Source organism: Sorex fumeus, unplaced genomic scaffold, assembly GCF_029834395.1.
Source record: "Sorex fumeus unplaced genomic scaffold, SorFum_2.1 ptg000007l, whole genome shotgun sequence".
Lineage (NCBI taxonomy): Eukaryota > Metazoa > Chordata > Mammalia > Eulipotyphla > Soricidae > Sorex > Sorex fumeus.
The window spans coordinates 43,010,090-43,032,455 of NW_026606064.1; the positions used below are offsets into that span (position 1 = coordinate 43,010,090).

Here is a 22,366-nt window from a genome sequence, read left to right on the forward strand (position 1 = left end):
AGCTTCATCTACAGCTCTATGGAAAAGTCCACACAAGGGCAGTGGTGGTGTAATAAAGTTATAGTGCCTTAAATCATAGCTAGAGGAGACGCAGGATCAAGGTGGTATTAAACAGACCTAAAATCAACATCAGGTCTCAAAATCACAAGCCAGAAAATAAAAAGTATCTGGGAGAATAACAGCAGAGGAAAAGCAGCAACACTCAACTGAATCCCTCAGAGGGATCCCATGGGGGGTGAACTAAAGATTCAGAGCACAATAGACACAATGAAGGAACTGAATGGAAGCCCTCAAGCTCACAGAGTAAAGATAATTGCACAGAAGATTCAACCAGTAGCAATCAGCATTACTAAGATAATGACTTTATTTTTTTATTGAATCACTATGATATAGAGCATGACAAATTTTTTCATGAGTGCATTCAGTCATACAATGTTCCAACATCCATCCCTCCACCAGTGTAATTTCCCAGCACCAATGTCTCCAGTTTCCCCCCAACCCAGCCTGCCTCTATGGCAAGCATCTCTCTTCTATCACTCTTGTTCTTTCTCTCATTTTAGGCATTATGATTTGTGATTCAGATGCTAAAAGGTTATCATGTGTATCCTTTTACCTGCTTCCAACACTTAACGGATGCAGGGAGAAAGGGACCCTCCATTCATTGTTGGTGGGAATAATGACCGGTCCAACCTTTTGGAAAAACAATATGGACATTCCTCAAAAAACTAGAAATTGAGCTCCCATTTGACCCAGCAATACTACTTCTGGAAATATACCCTGGGAGTGCAAATACACTCAGTATAAATACCATCTGCACTTCATTGCAGCACTATTCACAATAGCCAGAAGCTGGAAACAACCTGAATGCCCGAGAATAGAATATGGATGAAGAAACTAGGGTATATCTACACATTAGAATACTACACAGTCATCAGATAAAATGAGGTCATGAAATTTGCCTATAAATGGATAAACTTGGAGAGTATCATGCTGAATGAAATGAGTCAGAAGGAGAGGAGCAGATACAGAATGACTGCACTTATTTGTGAAATATATACATATATATGTATGTAACAGTATGATACTAATACTCAATGCCAGGGAACATGGGCCAAAAGGATTGGTCAATAGTGTGGGAGATGGATGGTAGATAAAATAGAGAAGGATACATTATGACAGTACTAGGTGAAAATGATCACTCTGGACAATCGCTAAGATAATGACTTTAGAGTCCCCATGATAAGGATATTTAATAAATTCAAAGAAAGTATAGTACAGGTAGCAAATAAAGCACCAGACAGTTTTAGAGTGGAAATGAGCAAATTCCAATCAGAATTGACAAAAACAAAGGGCATGATAGGTGAAATAAAAATCTCAGTGGAAAGCTTCAGTAACAGAGTAAGAGCAGCTGAGGGAAAAAATTAGAATTAGTGAGCTCCAGATGAGATGAGCAAGCCTCTAGAAAATAGCAGAAAATGGGAAAGGCCTGAATAGAAATGAACACACCAGAGAGCTATGAGATAAGTTTGGGAGGAACAACATAAGAATCATCAGAGTCCCTCAAAAATAGGAAGGTCAGGTCGATAAAGAACCACTAGTCAGATATAATACCAAAAAATTTCCCAGACTTAAGGAGTGCAGGCACCAAGATTCAAGATGACCCGAGTCCCAACCAAAATAGGTCCAAATAGGAAAATTCCAAAACACAATTGTAATCAGAAAAACAGAAGTCAAAGAGAAACGTAACAGTGAAAGCAACAAGATCAAAGAAGAAACTTACAAAGGAATTCCTTTAAGATGCATGGTAGACATATCAAATGAGACTCTACAGAGAATGGTGTGATACTGTGAGAAAAACTCAAGTGAAATGAACACTTTAGCAAAAATACCCTATCCACTATCATTCCAGTTTGAAGGAATAATACAAAGAAGGCTGATGGGTGGGAAGCAAATGGAGGTAGTTTTTGGTGGAGGGAAGTGGGACACTGGTAAAGGAATTGTTATTGAAACATTATATGCCTGAAACCTAATCATGAATAACTTTGTAATTTTATGGTGACTCAATTAAAATAAATTTTAACACAAATCTTCATAGACAATAAACAGCTTAAGAACTGCATAGTCCTGAAGCCATTTTTTAAATTTTATTTTAATGAATCACCCTGAGATACAGTTACAGACTTACAAACTTTCGTGATTACGTTTCAGTCATACAATATTCAAGTATCCACCCCTCCACCAGTACCCATTCTCCACCACCAATGTTCCCAGCCGAAGACCTCCAGGACAAGCCACCACCATGCTGAGACCACTCTCCGCACACATGAAGGTACTGGCAGAGGGACGAAGCCACGCGGGTTCTGGGGCCGAGACCTCCAAGCCTACTTGAATTGGAGTCGAGCATCTTCCACCCAGATCCTCCAAATTCCAGTAGGCGGGGGTCACACCCACCACCTGGCCCCCTGGCGCCGTGTAATCCCATCAGCGGCCAAGACTCAGAGAGTATAAAATCCAGATCCCGGAACCGCGCGGCCGCATTCGTGGCCGCGCGACAACTTATCAGAAACTTTTTTTATGACATCTTGTTGTCTCATTCCTACTTTGGACAAACTTGCAGGCTATCGAATGTTGCCTGCCCACAGGGCAGAGTCTGGCAAACTCCCCATGGCGTACCAAATATGCCAAATACCAGTAACAATGATGGGTCTCATTTTCCTAAATAGCCTTGAATATAATCTCAGGGCTAGGATGAAAGAGACGTTACTGGGGCCTGCTCGAGGCAATCAACGAATAACAGGATGATGAAATGAAAAAATGAAAAAATGTTCCCAGTATCCCTCCCGCCACCCCACCCCTTCTCACCCCTCCTTCTGTGGCAGGCACATTCTCTCTTTCACTCTCTCTCATTTTGTGTGCTACAGTTTGCAATGGGCTGGAGCGATAGCACAGCAGTAGGGCGTTTGCCTTGCACACAGCCAACATGGCCGACCCGAGTTCGATTCTTCTGCCCCTCTCGGAGAGCCTGGCAAGCTACCGAGAGTATCTCGCCCGCAGGGCTGAGCCTGGCAAGTTACCCGTGATGTATTTGATATGCCAAACACAGTAACAATGAGTCTCACAATGGAGACGTTACTGGGCCCGCTGGAATAAATCGATGAACAACGGGAGAACAGTGACAGTGACAGTGACAGTTTGCAATACAGGTACTAAGTAGCCATCATGCTTGGTCAATAGCCTATTTTAAGCATGCATCTACCATCCAGGGCAAGCCCTCCAAACATCATTTACTTAGTGATCCCTTCTCTATCCCAGCTGCCTTTCTCCCAGCATGTGAGACAGGCTTCCAAGCCATGTACTGATCTACCTGACCTTTATCTCTACTGCAATATAAGTAGATGTACATGGGGAGTATCATGCTAAGTGAAATTAGTCAGAAAGAGAGAAACAGACATAGAATGATTGCACTCATTTGTGGACTATAAGGCCAAATTTTTAAAGAAGTGGCATGTGTGTTGCTGTGGGCTAATGTGTGGCCAGAGTACATGTGTTGCCTACGTTTTTCCTATCAAGATGTGTACTCTGAGCTCCCTCACTTTCTCTCCCTTTCCTCATACTTCCTAAATTAAAGCTGTTTTCACTTCAAATATAGTTTTAAAGTAGCTTCCTTAAAAGATGAGACAAACTTCACAAGCACATCTAACTTTAGGGTAAACCGGGTAAAAAATCATAAAAGCCTGGAAAATATTTTTCAGGCAAATAATTACCTTAAAAAGACTACGTGTCATATTTATACCAGGCATTTCAAATTTAAAAAGAGTACAGGGGACATCATTTTGTAATGATCAAGGGATCAATAAATCAAAGAGTCACCTTCCTAAACATAAATAAGCATCTATTGATGGTGCATCAAATACTTAAAACAACTACTAATAGACATGAAGGAAGACATTGACAGAAATACAATAGTAGCAGGAGATCGTAACAGTCCTCTATTTTTGCTGAAGAAATCAACAAGGCAAAAACTCAACCGGGAATAAATGATGTTGAAGAAAGAAACAGAATAGATGGGCCTTCCATCCCCCAAATGTTGAGTACATATTCTTCTCCAGTAAACACAAGACATTCTCAAAAAAAGACCACAACCTGAGTCACAAAACATATCTTTATAAAATCAGGAAGAGTAAAATCTTATGAACTATCCCTTCTGACCACAATGCTTTGAAAACAGAAATAAACAGAAATGGTGGAAAAACTCAAACATTTGAAAATTAAACAAACAATAAACAAAATTTTTTTGTGCTTTTTGGGTCACACCCGGCATTGCACAGGGGTTACTCCTGGTTCTGCACTCAGGAATTACTCCTGGCGGTGCTTAGGCGACCATATGTGATGCTAGGAATCAAATCTGGGTCGGCCACGTGCAAGGCAAACACCCTACCTGCTGTGCTATTGCTCCAGCCCCAATAAATATAAATTTTAAAAGGATTCTCTGATTAAAAAAAAGTATGGCTACATTCATAAAAGAAAGACCAAAACATATCCTGAAAGACATCAAAGAGGAAAACAGGGAAGGAAGGAAGGAAGGAAGGAAGGAAGGAAGGAAGGAAGGAAGGAAGGAAGGGAGGGAGGGAGGGAGGGAGGGAGGGAGGGAGGGAGGGAGTTGGAAGGATCAGTGAGGAGGTAGCAAATGGTAAGGCAATGAAACTGGAGAGTTGAGCTACAGAACTAAGCTCACCCTCTGGGGTAGGGGTCAAATGAAGGGGTCTGAGGAAGCTGATGGAGGGATGTGGGAATTTTGGTGGTGAGTATGCTGTTGAGAAGCTATATGCATGAAAATATCACTAATAGCATTGTAAATCATAGTACCTCCATTAAAATGGAAAAAAAAACATATAATTTTTCACAGAGTCCAAATCTATATGGTGTGCCCATTCAATTATTTAAGAATAGGAATTTGCCCCATATTGCCAAAAAAATGACATCTACACAGGCTTTAATTAACATATGGAAAATAACAATTTAGCACAGCAGGTAGGGCGTCTGCCTTGCATGCGGCCAACATGGCCGACCCGAGTGCGATTCCTCCGCCCCTCTCGGAGAGCCCTGCAAGCTACCGAGAGTATTCGATATGCCAGACACAGTAACAACAAAGTCTCCAATGGAGACGTTTCTGGGCCCGCTGGAGCAAATCGATGATCAACGGGAGGGCCTTTACTTTTACTTTACTTTATGCTAATTTCACAAAATTAAGGGCCGGAGCGATAGCACAGCAGGTAGGGCATTTGCCTTGTATGCAGCCAACTTGGCTGACACAGGTTCAATTTCTCTGCCCCTCTCGGAGATCCCAGCAAGCTATTGAGTATCTCACCCGCATGGCAAAGCCTGGCAAGCTCCCCGTGACGTATTCCATATGCCAAACACAGTAACAACAAGTCTCACAGTGGAGATGTTACTGGGCCCGCTCGAGCAAATTGATGAACAATGGGAGGACAGTACTACAGTTCTACACAAAATTAAATGAAAAGGAAGAATTATCTACAAAAGAATCAGTCAAGGTGTTTTAGTGCATAGTATCCCCACATCAAATGAAAAGCTAAGATATGAATCACTGTCAATGTCCCTTGTTGTTTTAGACAATTTTTGCATTACCTCAATGAACATGTTAAATTGGGAAAAATATGAAAAAACATTCATGATGGTTTTTTCATAATATCACAAAGAATCTCTTTCATTAGCGAATACTGGAGATACTTCTCTTGAATATTAGAGATCAGAACTTATGTAGTTCTGTGAAATTTGAATTTTTGAATTCATAAACATAGAGGATAATATATAGATTCTAAAAAATATCTAGTTTGGGGGCCAGAGAGATAGTACAATAGGCAGCCTGGTTGCTTTGCATGCATCCTTCTGGGTTTGATCACCAATATTCAATACGGTTCCCTAGCCCCACTAGGTATGATCCCTGGGAGCAAATACAGATTTAAGCTGGGTGTTGCCCCCAATTTTTTTAAGCTGTTTTATTTTCTGAAATACATTCCCAACGAGCTAGCTTACTTGGCTTTATAATTTATTCTATCCAAAATTACTCTTACTTTGATCTATTTTTATTTGTAATACTTTAGATAACTTTTGATAACAAAGATAAGTTAGAAATTCTGAAATCAACATGCAAAATGTATTTTTTATGATTTATAAAAGAAATGTTTCTACCCATGTCTCTACTCTTCTTTATATATTTTCCTTCAGGATTTTCTGTGCCAAATTATTTTTTATAAAAAACAGTTATTTGCTGGGGCTGGAGCAATAGCACAGTGGATAGGGCATTTGCCTTGCACGTGGATGACCCGGGTTAGATTCCCAGTATCCCATATGGTCCTCCAAGTACTGCCAGGAGTAATTTCTGAGTGCAGAGCCAGGAGTAGCACTTATGCACCGCTGGTTGTGACCCAAAAAAAGCAAAAAAAAAAAACCAGTTATTTGAAAAATAAAATCATACAATCTGCTGCTATGAGGATGGATCTGGATGGAGATTATCGTTCTGAATTAAGTTAAGTCAAAAGGAAAGAGACAGACACAGATTGATCTCTCTCATATGTGGAAAATGAAGAAAGATAGGAAATAAATGCCCAATGGCAAAAAAATATAACTGAGAATAAGAAGCATATTACTGCAGGACAGATGGGGTGGATGGCAATAGTATACGGAGGAACGAGAACACTGGGAAAATGACGGAGGGAATCAGATGCTTTGGTAGTGGCTGTGATGCTGGAATATTTTATACATGAAACCTGGCAATTAACAATATTGTCAACAATGGTGTGTGTGTGTGTGTGTGTGTGTGTGTGTGTGTGTGTGTGTGTAGAGAGAGAGAGAGAGACAAAGAGAGAGACACAGACAGAGACAGAGACAGACAATCAGTTCTCTAGTTCATTCTGTTGCCCATTAGCATCTTTAAAGGAAAAAAGATAAGGAAACAAGAAAGATAAATTGCACATTCACATCAAGAAATCCCACTCCTGTTCTCTATGAATTTGGAAATTAAGGTTAATTCTCTCTTTGATTTTATAAAAATCCATTGATAACCTTTGAAACTGGGTATTGTATCCCTAAATGGTCCACAGACTGTTTCATCACACACATAAAAATCTATCTCATTTTAGAGCTAGGTTCAGTCCTTTTGTACCACATGGTCTCCTGGGCCCCAGTGGGAATAAAACCTGAGCATCACTGGGTATAGTCCAAAACTCTGAAGGAAAAATGAAACAGAAGAACTACCTAGCCATCAGAAAAATAATTGGCACCCAAAGTCAGTAGAAGAGATGGGATAATAAAAAATATGGTGGCGGACAGGGAAATAGCTCAAAAGACTGAAGGTCCAGGTCTAGAATGCACAGGTCCCTAGCACTGCATAGTCTCCCTAGTTCCATTGAGCGTACCCCTGGTGGCTCCAGGACCACTGGGGACCACTACTCCCACGTAAGTATAGAAATTTTTTAAAAATCAAAAAGAAAGTACAAAATATCAAGGAAACCAATAACTAATTATTTGAAAGGATAAGCAATATTGACAGAGAGAACCTTAAGCTAGTCTCATGAAGAAAAATTTGACAAGGAAATGACTCCTGAAAAGTGATGACAACCTATATTCTTTTCACTTGTGGCTCAGATGATAATATTTCTGCTCAGTCCATCAAGAAGTAAGAATATAATATACCAAAATGAAGCAAAAGAAAAACAAGGAATAATCAAATTCCATAAAATCTGTTACATAAATATAACTTTTTATTCTGTATGATGAATAGAGTGTTTTTCTAGTTTTAGGCTTAGAGATTATTTTCTTTTTTTTTTTTTTTCTATATGAACACTTTTTTTCCCCCTTTATTTTATTTTATTTTTTTTTACAGTTGTAGATTTACAATTTTTTGTGCTTTGGTTTCAATTATACAATGATCAGATACCCATCCCTCCACCAGTGCCCATTTTCCACCACCATGGATAATATCCCTCCCACCCCCATCCCCCCATCCCCCCGTCTCTGTGGCAGGGCAATCCCCTGTGTTCTCTCTCTCCTTTTGGGTGTTGTGGTCTGCAAAAGAGGCATTGAGTGGCAAACATGTTCAGTCCATAGTCTACTTTCGACATGCATCTCCCCTCCTAGAGATTATCTTCTTAATAAATGTTTTATAAAACTAATACTAATCTGATGCTGTATTTACAAATAACAATGTAAATACTTTAAGGAAGCAAAAGTAAAAAGTTAAAAGAGGAAAAAAAGAGAAAAATAAATATTATATTTGCATGTTTGTATAATTTTTAAGTGATTACTTAAAATTTAAATTTAATAAAATGTCTACCTTTTCTTAGCTCTCAAGTTTTCTCTGAAGGAAAGTCACATGACAAAAGAAAGTAACAAAGAGAGTTATAAGGAAGAAAAAGGACTGCCAACACCCATTTGAAGGCAAAAGACAGAAATATTCCATAAGATACAGTCTACATATATACAAAGCTTTGAACTCCACCAGGTATTTGAAATAGTAATACTGAAATGAGATTACACAATAACAACTGGGACCATCTTATTGTCACATTCCCCAAAACGCTCAGCAGGTGGGAAAGTGAAGCAGGAAATTTTTTTATTTACCAAGCCTCCCACTGATTCCACTGAAATTCTCTGCAGATTATAAACAGAGAAATAGCAGAGATATTCAGACCCACCCACCACTCACTTAGCAGAACACTTAGCAGAACTTTGTAATGCACTTTCAGAATAGTTGCTGCTCCTAGGCTCCTACCTGTTTCAGTATCCTTGAGTCTCTGTTCTTCACTGGGAGGTTTAGATGATGGCCAAACGGAGGATTCTCGCCTGGGAAACTGCCCTTCCGTGTAATTCAGTGAGTGTGTGGGTTGACTAACTGCAGCCCAAGTATAAAGTTGATCTTGCTACATTTTAGGATCGGAAAAAAAAAAAAATCTGTTACTTCAATCATGGACAAATCATCTTCTTGACTTATAGACTTTCTATCATATACATAAACATACATAACAAACATCTGTATTTTATATATGCATAGATATGCAAACCATTAAATAGAATTTTCAGCTACTTGCTTCATACTAATTTATATAAATAAAAATTAATGCAATCACTTAATTTTCAACTATAGTTTCCTCAAATGTTTTTCTATAGTAAAATCTAAGTATCTTTCTCTGAAGGTAGAAATGTTGTATAGGCCTGGAAATAACTGTAAGGTCAGAAAATACAGATGCTCAATCAAAGAATTCCCTAAAAGAGCATTTTTAGTACATTTGAATATAATATCCCTCATAAGAATTACTTTTTGATAGCACAGCGGTAGGGTGTTTGCCTTGCACGCAGCCAACATGGCTGACCCGAGTTTGATTCCTCCGCCCCTCTCAGAGAGCCTGGCAAGCTACCAAGAGTATCTCGCCCGCACAGCAGAGCCTGGCAAGCTACCCATGACGTATTCGATATGCCAGACACAGTAACAACAAGTCTCATGATGGAGACGTTACTGGGCTCGCTCGAGCAAATCGATGAACAACGGGAGGACTGTGGACCGTGAGCCTAAATAAGAATTACTTAAACACTTGTACAGAGTCAAAAGACAGGCCGTGCTTGGGCATCACAGAATAATAATAGCTTTCTTCTCTTCAATTACAGTGAGTCAAAAAATTAAATTATCTTGAATCTAGACTGATAACTATTGGAATAGAAACAATTAAAAAGCAAGTAAAACTGCCAAAAAAAATTAAAGGAACTTAATAGAAATATTCTGGCACTGAAAGTTGTGATTTCCCAAGGACCAAACACCAAGCTGGGTGTAGGCCCTGAACACTTCTGTGTGTAGCCCCAAAACAAAAGAAAAGTAGTTTAGTCAGTAATCTAGTTTTTGGGTGACATGCTATCATTGCCATACCACACCCCAGAGATATTAGTTATGTGATTTCAAAATCTCTCCAATACTGAATGGCTCCATTGGGAAAAAATAATTTTCTTCTCTTTCCTTTTCTTTCTTCTCCTTATAACATTAGCTTTCAACAATGAATGTGTTTCAGATGTACAGTCAAACCATGACAACTGTTCTACATCCTAAACATCATCACCGTAGGACGAGCTATCATCTACAACCACCAGCACCCAATCTACCTCTTCTACTGGCTCCACACAACCCATAATCCCCTACCCTTACAGCCATATTTGTTTTGTCAAGACCTAATGGTTTGTTTCTACTGTCAATTTGCTTTATTTTTTTCTATTCTAACTATGAGTGAAATTGTATTTATCTTTCTCATTCTGACTTAGTTTGCACAATTGTCTCAAGATCCACCCACACTGAACAAATAACAAAATTTCATTATTTTTATGTTATTCCATTTTGTATAGCTACCATATCTTCTTTATCCATTCATTGGTCTTTATGTTTTCCATACCTTAGCTACAGTCAGTAGTGTTGCAATGACAGGGTACATATATCTTTTTGAATTAGTGTTTTCCTATGCCTCAAAAGTAGAACTTCTGAATCATATGTTGATTCTATATCTAATACAAATTTCTTTTATTCTCTTCAAACTATCACCAAATTACCAAATTTCTGAATATCCTTCCTGTCTACACTGCAAACTTACCTCTTCACATATTCTTTTTGTAGCACCATACGACTTTATTAATTTAATGTTAATTGAATCACAATGAGATGCAAAATTGCAAGGTTGGTAATGATTGGATTTCAGTCATATAATATTCCAATACCCACCCCTTCACCAGTATGCATTTACCACCAACAATGTCCAGAGTTTCCTTCCCACACACATATCCTACCTGCCTCTGTGGCAAGCACTTCTCTTCCTTCCTCCCTCCATCCCTTCCTCCCTCCATGCCTCCCTCCCTCTCTCATCTCTCTCCCTCTCTCTCTCTCCATGTCTCTCTGTCTCTCTACCTCCCTCCCTTCCTCCCTCCCTCCCTCCCCCAAATTTGAATTCTCTCCACATTTTCTAAATTAAGTTGATCTCATTTAAAATTTCCTCCTCCGGTCCCATCAATTCATTGAATCATGTAAGTTCCACCTCCCCTTAACTACTTCCAAATCAGAATGCTGACATCGTAGCCTGCCATCTCTCATTTAGGCAATTAGTAATGGCTGCTTAACACTTTTCTGAGAATTTTATTATCTTTCCTCAAATTCACTAATTTTTTGGTAGCATGTAAATAACAGGCCCTACAAATTCTGTACCACCTAATATTGAAATGACTACACAAAATTTCCTTAATGCATAATGAGTACACTCATCAAATAAAAATAAATAACATCAGTAATGTTTTATCAGTAGAATTAGTGACTGAGGTTGGTAATCCCATTTTCTTAATTTGCTTAACAAAGACCAAAGAAGTATTTTGTGGGAATCAGACAGGAAATAAAGGCATCAAGTTATGTGCTACAGCTTAATCTATATTCAAGTATATAATAACCTTAATCAAGTACACACATTTTGGGAGACAAGACATTTGCCTTGCACGTGACTGACCTAAGCTTGATCCCTGGTTCCCCATATGGTCCCCTGAACCCCACAAGAAATGATCCCTGAGCAGAGCTAAGAGTAATCCTGAGCACTGCCAAATGTGGTGCCCCCCAAAGTATATACATTTTAATTGTGTCCATCAACAAAAAAGGACAAAACATTTTCCCTTAATTTGTTAGCGGTTTTTATTGATTGTGGTTCTGTAATTTAAATACTGTTAATGATGGTTTCCCATGCACATAATTCCAACAGCACATTTTTTCACATTCTGCCACGAGGTAGAGCTACGTAGAAAGAGACAAAAACTGTATATATTACTCAAAATATATAACTAGTATATATTATAATATACAGTTTATGAGAATAATCAAACTGTTCCCTGCATTTATTTTAAATCACTCCCTCCACCGGGTCTGTTGCACAACTGCAGAGAGACCACTAGGTGGCAGCAGAAGAAGCAGTGACCTCTGCCCTGGAAAGTTGGGAACTGTTACCTGGTTCGACAAAATTTGATGCTAGTTATGAAAATCCTAGAAACATGGGATCTTTTGGTTTGATCTGCTTTGTTTGGGGAGGGGGGCAAACCCGGAAGTGCTCAGGGCTTACTCTGGCTCTGAGCTCAGCAATCACTCCTGGGGATACTCAGGGGGACCATACTGGGTACCAGGGGATTGAACACAGGTCAGACGCATGCAAAGCAAATGTCTTATGTGCTATACCAGCTCTATGGTCTGAAACATGAAATCTTGTGAAAAACACCTAAAAATATTTAAACTGGGTTGGTAGGGTTCCAGGAAGTGTGAGGTGATAAAATCACAGATCCAAGAGGATAAAAAGGGAAAGATTATGGGTGCCAAGTTTGAAATATTTGCCTATGGTTAGGCAACTTCCTCCTGCTCATTAATCATAAAAAGAGTAAAAGGGAATGGGTGAAATAATCATCCAGGATTGTAGGATAACATTAGTTTGTCCTTTCTGCATAGCCCCAGGTAGTTTAGGTTTATTGGGTTGCTCCCATCACAGTGCTCCCATTCCTCTGTGTTTATTTGTAACTTCTTTCTTTGTGCTCTGTTGACTTGTAAATAATGTTTTTCTCTTCTCCTCAAGTCCTTTGCATAGTTAATTCAGAGCAATGTCCTTTTTGTATGAGCACAAGAAGATAGTGAATGCTATGCTTTTGTAACTTGGGAGTTAATTGACTCAATGATATTTACCTCCTGGGCATCTGTTCTCTCAACTTAAGCCTCAGCTGCCCTTACTTCCTAGCACCCCCAAAGGCAGGGTTCCAACGAAGTACTGGACAGACCCAGGGCAAGCAGTGAGTTATATGCTATCCTGGCATCGAGATGAGCCTGGTCAATGTGCCTAATGCTTAACTGTAAGCTAAGACCATGGTCATGGGAAAATTCTGTCATGATCCAAAAAGTAATAACTAGATTCGGACCCTGCTAGGGTTAGGAATGATTAATCTGACCTGAACTCTGTAGTCTGAGTCTGTGGCAAAATGTTCCCAGGAGAGCTGCCCTATAAACCTCGATGTATCTCTTACTGTGTCCACACAAAAATAACTAGTATTAAGATGTTGACTGAGTTATTGGACTGAGGAAAGGAGAAAAACACCTTAATAGGTATTTTGCCCATGGGCAGTCAGGAAGGGCTTTGGAATACCCCTAGGTGGTATTCCAGAGAGTTTGGAAGAGGTGTGTGCGGAGAATGGAATAAACAGCAACTGATCTACCAACCGGCTTGGCCCTCCCTCGTTTCCTCCTCCATCAGCCCCATGGCCAGGGCCACCCTGGCTCGGGGAGCGGCCAGGCCCACCCCAACCCAGGCGGTGAGGGGGAGAGCTGTCTGGGTCTCTCCCTGGCCGCCTCAGAGATTTTATACACAGGATCATCCATCAGGAACTCCCCATTCTTCCTGTGAAAATGAAGGGCCCAACATACTGATGAAGATTCAATCAGCACTGACTAGATAATTAAAAACTGAAAAGAGAATTCTGGAAAGGACAACTAGAATTGGTCCCTGGGTCCTGCCACACACAGGTTTTATAGATCTGTCTGAAGCCTCCTGCACTACAATAAAAGCTTTGAACCGTGCACATTTACTATTCACATGTAATATTAATGGAAGCACTGTAACATTGTAGCACTGTAGCACTGTCCTCCTGTTGTTCATCAATTTGCCTGAGTGGGCACCAGTAATGTCTCCATTGTGAGACTTGTTGTTACTGTTTTTGGCATATCAAGTACATCACGGGTAGTATGCCAAGCTTTGCCATGCGGGCGGAATACTCTCGGTAGCTAACCAGGCTCTCCAAGAGGGGCGGAATCGAACCAGGTCAGCCATGTGCAAGGCAAATGCCTTACCCGCTATGCTATGGCTCCAGCTCAATTAATAGAAGCAACAGACTTCATTTCAGCATCTTTGGTTTCTTTCTGTCTATTTTCATCATCTTAATCCAGTTCATTGATATTTTCAACTTTGTGCCTTGCCTCAAAACTGAAATAATAGGACCAGTGAGTCCAAAAAGTAAGGCATTTGCACATATAGGAATGGTAGTCTCGAAGCTCCTCTAAATAATAGATACACAATGCATGTTCAAGAATGACAAAATTCAAGAACAATAAAATTGTTAACAAATTACATAATTTTACATATGGTTAAAACAGAAATGTGTTTCTTATGATACTAGTCTATTCCCTTATATTCAAACTTATTGTAATTTTAGTGAAACTTGTTGATTCTCTTCCATTAAAGAGAACAAATATAAGCTTCTACCATAGGCATAAATAAGACGCAAACTCACAACCTAAAAGTGGTATAAATAAATTATAGGTCTAATAGCTCTAAAATGAAATTATTTTCAGCAGATTTTATCATTTTATCTTGGAGTGATAGCACAGCGGTAGGGCATTTGCCTTGCATGCAGCCAACATGGCCGACCCAAGTTCGATTTCTCCGCCCCTCTAGGAGAGCCCGGCAAGCTACCCAAAGTATCTCGCCCGCACGGCAGAGCCTGGCAAGCTCCCCGTGACGTATTCAATATGCCAAACACAGTAACAACAAAGTCTCCAATGGAGACGTTACTGGGCCCGCTCGAGCAAATAGATGAACAACGGGAGGGCCTTTACCTTTACCTTTATCTTTAAACCAGGTTATAAGTAATATCTAGCCCCATACAAATACTACAGAAGTAGGAACTACAGATAATTCACTTACTGGTTTGATTGATTAACTGATTAGTTTGGGGCCCACACCTGGATGTGCTCATAATTTACTCCCGGCTCTGCACTCAAGAACCACTCCTGAGTTTGAGAGACCTCCATATGTAGTACCGGGGATCAAAATACCGGCCATGGGAAAGACCCTACCTGTACTCTGGCCCCACATACAGTTTATTTTAAAGAGCCCACTAGAAAAGAACAACAGTCACATATTTAAACGCTTCACTGAGATTTCAAAACACAAGATAAGGGTATGAAAATTGATAAAATTGAATCATCTTAAAAATTGAAAGGTCATATTTTTCTTATAGAAAAATATGTAAGAAGCTTTCAATGCCCTTTATCTCTATATTAAAGCAGAAATTATTCTCTGAGATAAATTGTTATTCTTATATTGGAGAAGGGAGAAGAGCAAGGCAGGTGTCTCCCAAACAGTGATCACCAATGAGAGGTTCCAAGGATGAGATGCTGCTGAACCATGTGATGCCAGAGATTACTCTGTCCATCATGGTGGTTCTCAGGGGACTCCAGGGCTTCACCCAGCAATGATGCTAGGACCATGTGGTGGCAGAACTAAACCAAGTCAGACACATGCAAGGCACTTGCCTTAATTCCTGCACTATTTCTTCAGTCTTCAATTTGTACTCTTATGGCCCATTGGTGAGTGAAGATAGGATATTTACATATGTGGGAATGAAATCAGTTTGAAAGTCTTTCCTCCAGGGCCAATGAATCAATATGTGAAGAGAAGGGTATTTAATCATTGTATAATTGAAACCCACGCACAAAAATTTGTAAGTCTACAACTGTAACTCATGGTGTCTCACTAATAAAAATTTTTTAAAAAATCACAGAAACTGTACTTCATAATATTGGACCGTAAAACCTTGCATCTATGTAGCAAGACAGAGGGAATAAAGGGCATTAACAACTGCCTTAGAAGCAGTAGTCCACTCTTTTTTTTTATAGACAGAATAAAATGATTTTTTTTAATTTTTAAAATTTTTTTTAAAATTTTTATTAGTGAAACACCATGAGGTACAGTTGTAGGCTTACAAATTTTTGTGCTTGGGTTTCAGTTATACAATGATCGAGTACCCATCCCTCCACCAGTACTCATTCTCCACCACCACTAATCACTGACATATTTTAGATTGTCTGTTAAGAGTGGACTGCTTTACTCCATGGCTTGGAGGCCAGCAGTCCACTCTGAACGTACAATCTAAAATATGTCTGTAGAAAGCACAGATAAAATCCCTGACAAGCCAGCAGAGGGCTCCTCTCCTACACTTATCATATTGACCCTACAAACAGCTTCATATGAATTATGCTTACATATATTACCTTTTACTTCTCTCTTATTTGGTTTTGTCCTTTTATTCCCTCTTCTTACAGTACATCACTTTTTTACTAACCATTATGTTTTGGGATAAGGTGACAAATACAATTTGTTCACATCTTTTAATTCATTTCAATTTCTATAAATTGACAGTGTGAGTAAAAGAATGGTGCATTAATGGTAATTTGAACTAAACCCCATATTTTCTTGCACTTTCCATTTAATTACACATTCTTCTGAGTATAGGGCGTAAAATAATGAATCAGTCTCATACACAATAGTATCCACTGAGTGTATTTTAACCTTCCTTTGAAGGTTTTATATATTCATCATCATAGTGCACATACTTGTTAAATAGCGTCAAGAATTGTTTTAAGAAAATGGTTGTATATGACATATATCAAAAAGACCTATTGCTAGTGAAGTCTTGACAAAAATGGAGCCTTTGCACACTATTAGTGGAATGGTAAAATGGTCCAGTCTAAGTAGAAAATGGTATAAAAATTTCTTAATATATTAAAAATTTATCCACCATATGACTGCAATTTCACTTTTACCATACTGTCAAAGAATACAAAAACACTAGTTCAAAAAGATCTGAGCACTCCTATCTTCACTGAAGTAGTGTTCATATTTGCCAAGTTATGGAAGCAACAAAAGTGTCAAAAATTGGTGACTAAATAAAGGTATGTTTTCATATATAACTAAATACTACTCAGTTGGTACTAGAGAGATGGTATAGCTGGCAAAGCAATTGTTATTTAACACTTGTAGCTGAAATGGGTTTGATCCCAGGCACCCCATAAAGCTCTCTGAGCCTGTCTGAAGTGATTCCTAAGTTCAGATCCAGGAATAACCACAGAGCACCACCCAAAAACAAGAAGGAAGGAAGGAAGGAAGGAAGGAAGGAAGGGAGGGAGGGAGGGAGGGAGGGAGGGAGGGAGGGAGGGAATGAATTACAAGAGTAAACCTTGGCATTTTTGAAAATATGAATGAAACTGAAAAGAATTGTGTCAATCAAAACAAGTCAGAAGAAGAATAAAAATTCTGGATTATTTTGCTCACATATAATATATGAAAAAAAAAAAGAACAGACAAAATCAAACCAAAATAAGTTCTTGTGTCCTGACTGAAAAACTGAGGTCTCAAGGAGAAGATGCAAAGGATCTACCAAACTTAAAGGAGAAGATGGAAATTTACTGATAACTTAATATATAGTAAGTTATGTGTGGAAACATATATTTATGTTGAAGGGCACGAACTTATACTTCTAAAATATAAATAATGCTACCTTGACTTGATAAAATAATTTTAAAATTAAAAATGCTAAGATAACTATACATATGTACATATATTCAAATAAGTATGATATACTTATTTACTTGAGATCATTTGAAAAATGTATGAAATCACAAGAGAATATAAAAACACCTAAGCCTGTGAAGGTGCAATGGTGTATGATTAGTGTTTGAATATTAAATGTAATGAATTGTTGTGAACAACTCTATAAAAATAAAACTAAACTAAAAAGAATACCTAAGCTACCATGTCCATGACTTTGGGCTTTTGCAAATTTTCAAATTCTCTTTGTAAGCAAGTATTATTTATAGCTGGAACCAAAGACAATAAATGCCAATCACTGTTGTCTATAAATTGAATGGTATCTTCATGATGAAATATATGAATTCAAATACCAAAATTAGAAAAATTGCACCATGATTTTCTCAACAAGAATCTTGCAAGGAACTTCAAGAGAATGTAAAATAAGTTCATTAATTAGGGTCTCAGAAGAAGGTTAATAATTATTTAGGCAGAGACACTATACAGGTCAGTAACATCAAAGAAGGGCTGGACAGAACTTTTTAAAAACTGGGGATACAGTTGTGTAATTTTTCTTAAAATTCCTATATTCAAAACTTCATATCTCAGGGACTGGGATAGTACAGCAGGGGTATTTGCCTTGCACAAAGCCCACCAGGATCGATCCATGGTACCCTGTCCCCGAGTCTAACAGGAGTGATACCTGAACACAGGGCCAAAAGTAAGTTCTGAGCACCACCAAACGTAGCCAAAAAAGATTCTTAAAAAAGGCTTCATTTCTTTACATCTAATTTTTGGCTTCCTACAAAGGAAAAAAAAATCATTCAAGACTAAATCTTTCCTTCCTAATCAAACATTAAGTAATAATGTATAACCAATCTCATTTGTGGAAATGTTAAAGCTACATTATATAACATCAATAATGCACTGAACATCATGGGAAGGGAGGTCATTTGACTAACTCAATGTCATAGCAAATCCAGAAAAATAAACCAAGGTTTTCATATACCCTATCAAATATAAAACTTTTCCTATAAAACACAGAGCTAATAGTATTCACTTCTGGAAAAAAAATTTAATTCAACCTAATTGAAACACAACATTGTAACATTATAGCTGGATTTACACATTTTAACAATAATCCATTTGAAAGCAATAAAGATCAAATAGAAGAAGTAGGATATTGACACAAGTAGGATAATGTTTTTAAGTTTAAAAAATTAACTTAAATCTTAGTTCTTATTCTTAATATTGGACAAATTAATCTTCCTGACCATTACTTTTTCTGAACAATAGAAAATCTGTAAAATGAGTATTTTTTTTCAAATTATAGTACCTCAACCTCTAGTAAATACTCAATAAATTGTGCTGACTACTTTCATTAATAAATGTTAATATTATAATCATTTCACCTTCAAATAATCCAAGTATGAAGTCCTATAGTAATAAAATAGTTCTAGACTGGTACTTCACAAAAAAGAGCTATAATACAATATAAAATAGCATTAACCAAAGCTATTAATATTCTGACTAAAATTTCAAGAAAAGCGTAACATAACAATGACTAAGAAAGCACCAGACTAATGAAGTTTCACCCTCCCACACTTTTCTCTCACACACTACACACATGCTTCAGTTCTTAAGGAGTAATTAATTATATCAACTACTTTGTTTCACACATACCAGAAATCTGAAAGTTAAAGTTTTCTATATTTTCTGGCTTTATAATATGATCATTCTATAAACTTGTAGCTAATAATAAAGGTAAGGTAAAGGTAAAGGCCCTCCCGTTGATCGTCGATTTGCTCGAGCGGGCCCAGTAACGTCTCCATTGGAGACTTTTGTTGTTACTGTATCTGGCATATCGAATACTCTAGGTAGCTTGCCGGGCTCTCCGAGCTAATAATAGTACACAGCATTAAAAGAAAAACAGTAAATTGCCACAGTAAGCAAAGTAAGCTGCTATATAAATGTGTAGCATTATAAAATCAGTATATATTGCTTATCATAAAAATAAGTTAAATCTTGACTTCCATGTTTTAAATTTTGCGAATATAATTAAAAGAACTTAAACTTGAATCATTCTATTGTTCTTCTATTCTTTCTGACGCTTTCAAATATCTTAAGTAGCAAAATGAATCTTGTTTTATGATTCTTCTTTCTTTCCTATTCCTCAGCTGACTAATCTAACACATGTCACTTCCTCAGTGATGTCTACTTACTGAAAACATTTTGCCTTATCTTTACTGAAGACAGGTTCTGCCACTCCTTTCCATTTTTAATAAAGCCTTCCCACCACAAAAGTGAATTATTTCTCTTTCCATTCCATATTAAACCAGCATCTCCAGACTGCCAGTTCTAGTCCAGTCTGAATCTGCCACTGCAAGTGTCTACAAAAATCTTCCCTTGATTTTCTTTTCTTTTTATTTTCAATTTTTATTTTTAAAACATTTTTTAACTGAATCACCGTGAGATACAGTTACAGAGCTTTTATGTTGAGTTTCAGATATACAATGCTCGAACACCCATCCCCTCCACCAGTGCACATTTTCCACCACCAATGTCCCCAGTATCCCTCCCCCAGCCCCAAACCTCCCCCAGCCTCTATGGCAAACAATTTACCCCATACTCTCTCTCTCTCTCTCTCTCTCTCTCTACTTTTGGGGTATAATGCTTTGCAATGCAGATACTGAGAGGCTATCACATTTGGTCCTTTATCTACTTTCCGCACACACCTCCCATCCCGAAAGATCCCTCCAACCATCATTAACTTGGTGATCCCTTCTCTATCCCAGCCGCCTTCTCCCCCAGCTCATGAGGCAGGCTTCCAACCATGGAGCAGTATTCCTGGCCCTTGTGTCTACTGTCTTTGCGTGTCAGTCTCATATTATGTTATTTTATATTTCACAAATGACTGCAGTCATTCTATGTCTGTCCCTCTCTTTAAAAAAAAAGAAAGAAAACAAAACCTGAAAATAATCCAAGTGTCCAAGAAAAAATGACTACATAAAGAAACTGTAGTGCATATACATAGTGGAATACTACTCAACCCTAATAAAAAATGAAATCATGCAATTTGCTGCTACATGGATGGATCTGGAGGGTGAAGATATGCTGAGTGAAGTTAGTCAGGTGAGAGACAGACACTAAATGATCTTTCTCACATGTGGTTGACAAAGTATACCCCACATTTGTTATGTCCCACAAAACAGGGTTATAACAAATGTCTAGAGGCAACAGAAATAGAGATTTGGTCTTTAGTAGAAATCTTACACAAAAAGGGAATTAATGGATATGTTGGGTTGGGAGACATTGGAACAATGGTGGAGGGAAGTAACGCTCTGGTGAAGAGTGTGCTGCTGGAATGTGCTGTGCATGAAACCCTATCATTAACAGCATTATAAACCATAATAAATAAAATTTAAATAAAATTTTTCTAAAAGTTAATAAAAAATCTTCCCTTGAATCAAGTTCAAGGTCTATTTTTCCCAGACTAAAACCTGCCTCGGACACTATTACTAAAACCAGTTTCCTGATTAAGCACTTCCTCCTTATCACTTCTTTGGAAAATACAGCAGTAACCACACGGATTAATTAAAAAGAAACTGTTCTGTTAGTATACCAATAAAATTTAAGCATCACTAAAATAAAATTTTATAAGGGATAACTTCTTTGAAATTTAAACAGACAGCTCTATCTGACTGGAACCACACAAACTCTCCCTCTGCATGGAACTATTTTCAGTAACACATTTTAAAAAATTCAAAGTGCTTGAAAGTATTTAAAAGCATTCTCTGGATCTGCCTTTAACCCCCTGGGATTGGCTGGGAAGGCTAACATTGATGAAGTCTGCGATGAGCCCCTGAAAGCCCCACACCTGAATCTGGTTGGTCTTCTTGGCATGGGAGTTGATTGATCCCTGCCAAATAATTTCTCGGGGAGCCAAGGACTCAGGTTGGTGCAAGGAATTGCTCTTTGCAGAAAAGAAAAGTCAGTACCAGGGCTTCCAGGTACTTTGTCCTATCTCACAGAAAAGAATTTTATTTATTTATATTTTAATTTTTATTAGTGAAACACCATGAGGTACAGTTGTAGACTTACAAATTTTTGTGCTTGGGTTTCAGTTATACAATGATTGAGTACCCATCCCTCCACCAGTGCCCATTCTCCACCTCCAATGATCCCAGTATCCCACACCCCCACGCCACCCCCATCCCACCCCACCACTGTGGCAGGGCATTTCCTTTTGTTTTCTCTCTCCTTTTGTGTGCTGTGGTTTGCAAAAGAGGGACTGAGTGTCAACTGTGTTTGGTCTATAGTCCACTTTCAGCCTGCATCTCTCATCCTGGGAGGACCCTCCCAACACCCTTTATTTGGTGCTCCCTTCTCTATCTAAGCTGCCTTCAGAAAAGAATTTTAGTAGTAGACAAGCAGTGAAGTGAAAAACAGACTTTATTTGGAGGGTTTTTAAGAAGGGGAAGGAGCAAGAGAAAGTGAGAGCAAGAGTAATGCATTCAAGTGAGAACGTGCGCTTCTCCAAAGATGGAGAGACCCTGCACACATCCCAGCATTAGATATGAAAGCATTACATATGAAAGTACACATCTCGAGAGAGGAGATACAGTCACCACATGTGCTCAGTTACCACATGTGTTCAGTCATGTGGGCACAAGCAACACATGATCTCGGGCAGTATATGAGTGTCCTTCCTTTGTTCAAGGTGGCTTTTATAAAGGGTTTTCCCCAAGGTATCCTGTGTAGGGCTTTCTAGCTAGGTATGACTCTGTTGCTAAGGTGGTTGCCAAGGCAGGGTAATTTGAAAGTGGTCCATGGCCATCTTTGAAATTACTTTCCTGGCCTTTGTTCCTGCTGGAGCTTCTCTCAGAGTGGGTTCCAGCCTTCTTTTTGTCTGTTACTGGTGCCAGATGTGGGTTTATCAA

At 38.5% G+C, this 22,366-nt stretch overlaps 1 protein-coding gene across 1 annotated transcript in view; it reads right to left on the reverse strand.

Annotated features, from left to right (window-relative positions):
- The window catches only part of FMN2 (formin 2), a 391,740-nt gene that overhangs the window by 282,559 nt on the left and 86,815 nt on the right, over positions 1–22,366 (reverse strand). Inside the window, exon 3 of the mRNA XM_056132042.1 lies at positions 8,795–8,942. Within this exon, the coding sequence (XP_055988017.1) occupies positions 8,795–8,942 (148 nt within the window). The remainder of the gene's footprint in view (positions 1–8,794; positions 8,943–22,366) is intronic.